The 6000-nt window shown below is 37.5% G+C and overlaps 1 protein-coding gene across 7 annotated transcripts in view; it reads right to left on the bottom strand.

Moving 5' to 3' along the window:
* Nucleotides 1–405: 405 nt before the first annotated feature.
* The window catches only part of hexd (hexosaminidase D), a 45554-nt gene continuing 39959 nt past the window's right edge, over nucleotides 406–6000 (bottom strand). For all 7 annotated transcript variants that reach the window (XM_033043998.1, XM_033044000.1, XM_033044001.1 and 4 more), the window contains 2 exons: nucleotides 1438–1527; nucleotides 406–1287 (listed from right to left, as the gene is read on the bottom strand). In XM_033043998.1, coding sequence (XP_032899889.1) covers nucleotides 1113–1287; nucleotides 1438–1527 — 265 coding nt within the window. In that variant the 3' untranslated portion in view covers nucleotides 406–1112. The remainder of the gene's footprint in view (nucleotides 1288–1437; nucleotides 1528–6000) is intronic.

Genomic DNA, 6000 nt, shown 5'->3' with positions numbered 1-6000 from the left:
TGTGGTGCTGCAGCCAGCAAGAATTTCATTGTCCTATCTGGGACACATGACAATAAACTCTCTTGACTTGACTATTGCATATGTGAGAAATAAAGCACCATTGAACCAATGCTTGCAAGAAGCAACCTTCAGATAATGCTAAAGTTCCCAAGTCTGACAAAGATTAATGTTCACTTCATGCCTCAGCAGTCATTGGACTGTGCACGTTGCATCTTCCTGCACTTAGTCTTTGCAATGAAGTTTGAATAAAGCTTACTCTTCAGCAGTTGCCAATTGCATGTCTGAATATGTGAAAATTCAGTGCAATACTGAGCCATGAAATTACAGGAATGATTTATGTGCAAGTAATGGAATTTCAATGTCAAGAAACACGATGAAAATGAAGGGTAACAGTTAGGTCCAATATTTGATTTAAACTATTTATTTAGTTATTCATTCACATCAGAAAATGTTAACATGTTTTAATAATCAATGTTAAATCTAAATTCAATATTTAATAAGTTAAAAAATTGTTGATACATGCTTTATATGTTATTCATTAATAGTCATGGTTCACAATAATTTTTAATTTGATTTTTTTAAGCAGAGAGACTCCAAACTACTTCCTGTTACTATATTTCAGAGTCTTTAATCTTTGAGAAAATTAATTAAAATTTTCCACACTGCAAGTATTTTGGTTTTTGGTTTAGAAACGTGTTGGACTTCAGTTATGCTATTCAAAATAGAACAGATTAGTGGATTAAATGTTAGAGGTGTGTTTCCATTGAGGCAATTAAACTTTCCACATTCAAAGTATGTGTTTCAGGGGTTACTGAATTGTTAAATGGTGGTCATTGTCTATAGCTGGTTTTATTAGATTTTACACATATCGGCTTCAGTGGTTGAGAGTACGATACCTCAGCAAACGATACATGCAGTGACCACACCAGGATTGACAGCATGTATTCTTTTGGACACTTTGAATCTAGGTGATCTAACTATTCTCACTTCATGTTTTCGTTAATTATTAAATGACAGGATGAATCCTGGATTAGCATAAATGTAAACCAACATGAATCCAATTTAAATAAATCAATATATTGATTTTTATTGGAGGAAAGAACATGTTTTTTTTAGTTTATGGTAGATGATGCTAAAGTTTCATCCATATCTTTCACAAAGATTTGCAACCTTGTCAAAGCTGGGTTAACATGTTCTTCTAACCACTCTTCCACAGCATCAGGATAATAGATTCTTTCCATTGCCGTACGCAGTTTACTGACAGCTGCCTCCCACTGTGCATGGACACTAGAAGACATTTATTATACATTATTATTTAGAATAATGTTTCTGCTTTATTTGATAGCTGGTGAATTTCAGATCAATAATTGCCTCTAAAGATTATATTTCAAAATTGTCGATGCATGTTAAATTATAAAACTGGATAAAAAATCATACCCTCTTGCGTCTCCTTCAAAGTTCTGAATTATTCCAAGGTGAACAAACTTTCTCTTTCTGTGGTAGTTACTGAACCATCCTTTTATGTATCTAATAAAAGAAAGAATATTTAGTAAATAATAGAAACTGGACCAGATTGCCTTAAAATGCATAATACCTGAAACATCTGCCCTAATTTTAAGTAGCGACATTTATCAAAAGCATAGTTAATAATTTTCATATTTTTGTGTAAGAAATAGCAATAAACTGAATCTGCTAAAAAAAATTCCAGATATTGCTAACTGCTTTTTGACTAATTTTGGTATCAATAAAAGCATTCATCATTCATTTTTTTCAGATAATATCACTGCAATAATTGTATTATCCTGTTTCTATACAAAGTTTTAAAGAGATACTGTTAAGAGTCAAGAATGTTTTATTGTCATGTCCTAGATATAACAATGAAATTCTTACTTGCAGCAGCACTACAGAATATGTAAATAATATAAACTGTAGACAATATAATAAACGAGAAATAAATTGTAGAAATATTACAATGCGTTTTATAAACTTGATTAAAATCCATAAAGTGTTTTTAACATCAGTGTTAAAATAATGCCAAACAGTAAATAAAGTTATAAAAGTCAACTGTATTTATAACATACAAGGCCACTGTTTCATTATTGGTCAACACGTCATTATGTTGGCGACTACTCTCTTCAATCTCGACAGGTGGAGAGCATATTGACTGGTTGCATCACGGCCTGGTTCGGTAACTTGAATGCCCAGAAATGTAGGAGATTCAGGGCTCTCACTTAACTTTTTTCCCCACTGTTGCCAGCCAGGTAACCCAGGCAGCTTTTTAGGTTGCCAAATGACAGTTTAGATGGTCATCTAAGACGGCTTGCATGACACGTGCAACAATGTGCTCGGACGAAGTGCGTAGTTACCAGTCGGAATTATGCTCAATGAAGCATTCACATATTATTTCTGCTTCAAATAAAGTCACAAACTAAACATATTCACCAATCAAGCCATGATATATACCATAACGACATGCAGCAAAATTATAATACAGTATCTCAACTATTTTTACACGTTGCAATGAATGCAATTTCTATTATTTCTTTCCACTTCCAAACAAAAATGTGGTTGGATAATTCAGCGTATGATCAACTTCGGTGAGACCAAGCGCAGGCTTGGCGACCGCTTCGCACAACACCTCCACTCAGTTCACAATAACCAACCTGATCTCCCGGTGGCTCAGCACTTCAACTCCCCCTCCCATTCCGTATCCAACCTTTCTGTCCTGGGCCTCCTCCATGGCCAGAGTGAGGCCCACCGTAAATTGGAGGAGCAGCACCTCATATTTTGCTTGGGCAATTTACAACCCAGCAGTATGAACATTGAACTCCAATTTCAGATAGTCCCTGCTTTCTCCTTCCCTTCCCAGCTCTTTGTCAGCCCACTGTCTCAGCCTCTTCCTTTCTTCTTCCCGACCCCCCCACCCTCACATCAGTCTGAAGAAGGGTCTCGACCCGATACGTCGTCTATTTCCTTTGCTCCATGAATGCTACCTTACCCGCTGAGTTTCTCCAGCATTTCTTTCTACCCATTCACACAAGTTCGGTTATCCCACTTTCCTCACCCACTCCCTACACATTAGGGGCAATTTTACAGATACAAGTTAACCTCCAAAGCCAATGCTTCTTTGGGAGGAAACCCACACGAATGCAGGGAGAATGTGCAAATTCAACACAGACAGTGCCCGAGGACAGGATCGAACACAGATCTCTGGTGTGTGAGGCAAGTCTACCAGCTGTGCCACTATATTTTGTTTTCCAACACACAAAAAATTATATGTTGATAACTTTGGTTAGTAAAAATAAGAAATTATCCATTTTCAGTTTTAAATCTCTAAGTGACGTTATGTCCCCCTTTACAGCTACTGTATGTTTTAATTCAGTTCAAGACTATAGGGCAGTACATGGGCCATAAAGTTGCTAGCTAAAAGTGCCAGAGACCCGGAATTGATCCTGAATATGGGTGTTGTCTGTATGGAGTTTGCTCCTTTTCTCTTTGATCGCATGAGTGTTCTCCGGGTGCTCTTGTTTCCTTCTACATTCCAAAGGTGTGCAGGAACCTTTAGCAGACCCAACCCAAAATATAATATTTTTCTTTTGTCCAGAGATTCTGTCTGACCTGTTGAGTTACTCCAGCTTTTTGTGTCTATCTTCAGTTTAAACCAGCATCTGCAGTTCCTTCCTACACACATACTATACGATAGAACTTTATTAATCCCAGGAGGGAAATTGTGTGTGTGTATGTGTGGGAATATATATTATACACACACACACACATATATATTTATATAGTTATATATTCATATATAAATATACACTGTTTTGTTTACTCGTTTATAACATTGTTTACAGAGTACTATGTTTACATATTCTGTTGCGCTGCTGCAAGGATTTCATAGTTCTAACTGGGACGTGAGAGAATAAAACACTGTTGACTTACGTCGCTAATATGTGGGATAGAACTAGTGTACGGGTGATCGATGGTCTGCGTGGACTCGGTGGGACGAAGGGCCTGTTTCCATGCTGTATCTTTAAATTAAACTAAAAACACTAAAACCAGAGTTCCCCTGCACAATTAAAGCATGGAATAGTCTTCACCCTACCATAGTTACCCAACCAGATGCAACAAAATTTACGGTATCTCTTTTTTCCCCAAGAACCCTTTTCTGTTTAAGTCCAAGTCAAGAGTAAAGAGAATTTAAAGTCATGTGTCCAAGATAGGACAATGAAATTTTCGCTTGCTGCAGCACAACAGAATATGTAAACATAATACAGAACAGGAGATAAAAGTTCAGTGTGTCTATATACCACAGACCATATATATATATATATATATATTCACAATAAATAAACAGATAAATGGCTATTATTGCTCAGAGTTTGTAGTTTGGTGGTGGACCCTTCACCACCTCTAGTTTAAATTCAATTTAGAATATTTTTGGAGTAACTCTTGATCCCTAAAGCAAGAGTTACTCCAGGGAGTTACTTCAGCTCCAGGGAGTGATTCTGCGTTGGTTTTCAGCGGTCGCGGCGAGGCAACGACCGGACAGCAATGGCTGCCAGATCTCCCACAATGCAAAGGGAGGGAGAAAGTGCCCGGCGCCGACCAGTTGCCGTGGCAGTGCGCATGTGCAGGGCGGCCGATGATGTGCTGGCTGTGGTTGTGTGCATGTGCACGGGGAGGATGTGCAGGCCGTGGCAGTGCGCATGTGCAAGGCGGCCGGCCATGCCGGCAGATGAAGTACAGAGAAGGTTCACCAGACTGATTCCTGGGATGGCAGGACTTTCATATGAGGAAAGACTGGACTTTCATATGGCAGGACTTTCATATGAGGAAAGACTGGATAGACTCGGCTTGTACACGTTGGTCACAGTTTAAGGATAAGAGGGAAGACTTTTAGGACCGAGATGAGGAAATCATTTTTTACACAGAGAGTGGTGAATCTGTGGAATTCTCTGCCACAGAAGGTAGTTGAGGCCAGTTCATTGGCTGTATTTAAGAGGGAGTTAGATGTGGCCCTTGTGGCTAAAGGGATCACGGGGTATGGAGAGTAGGCAGGGATGGGATACTGAGTTTAGCAATGTTACAAAATTTTGAGATTTTAAAAATCAAGTCTGTAATTTATCCCATCAGATAAAGCATAAAAATAAGTTTAATTTGACACCTAATTCACTTTCATATCTCAAGTATTTAAAAAGTTATGGCCATTTTCATACTCGGAAATGAGCATCTTGTTCCCTATTGATTTTCTATGGACATAACAAAAAAGTTGTGATCGTGAACAGTCAAAAGCCCATAACTTTCTTAAAAATTAAGAGAACTGAATGAAATTTTCAGTTATCATAGATTGAAGCATTCTGAAACAAATATAAAATAATCTTACTTGGATGACCTGAAATTAAAGCATATAATTAGTTAGTTACCTAATTGTAGCTAATTTCAGACTTCAATTACTAGATCTAAACATCTATCCATTTCTTAATAAATGATTAACATTTTTAAATAGCCTAAATGTCCAAATAATATTCACAAATAATTCACAATAAAACATGATTTTTAAATCTCATTTACATTAATTTATAGGCCAAATGGAAGGAATTCAGTGTTCAATTGCTGTAAATAAATGCCCATTTAAATCAGCTTTCCAGTGGGTCCCTGTGGAACGCGCTGGTTTAGAACGTTCACATTGCGGTAGATTTGTGCCCCAAATGCCCAGAAAAATACTGCGCGATATAATGGGGCCAAATTGAGCTACTCGCAATATTAAACTTTGTATAAAGGGTTCTTTAGAAGCCCTTTTTAATGTAAAAATATACAACCTACCTTCAGTTGCCTGCTTTATGAGACCCTGCGGTTGCTGGCGGTCGCGGGTTTAGAGATTGATTTTTAAACTACTATAACTATTATTCAAGGCCTTTAAACCTAATAATAGCTTTTGCAACGGGGTCTTCCAGCGATTTTTCGTTAATAATTAACTAGGCTGAACGTCTTCGATTTGAA

The sequence above is a fragment of the Amblyraja radiata genome, chromosome 26 (assembly GCF_010909765.2).
Source record: "Amblyraja radiata isolate CabotCenter1 chromosome 26, sAmbRad1.1.pri, whole genome shotgun sequence".
Lineage (NCBI taxonomy): Eukaryota > Metazoa > Chordata > Chondrichthyes > Rajiformes > Rajidae > Amblyraja > Amblyraja radiata.
This window is presented reverse-complemented; position numbering and strand designations above follow the sequence as displayed.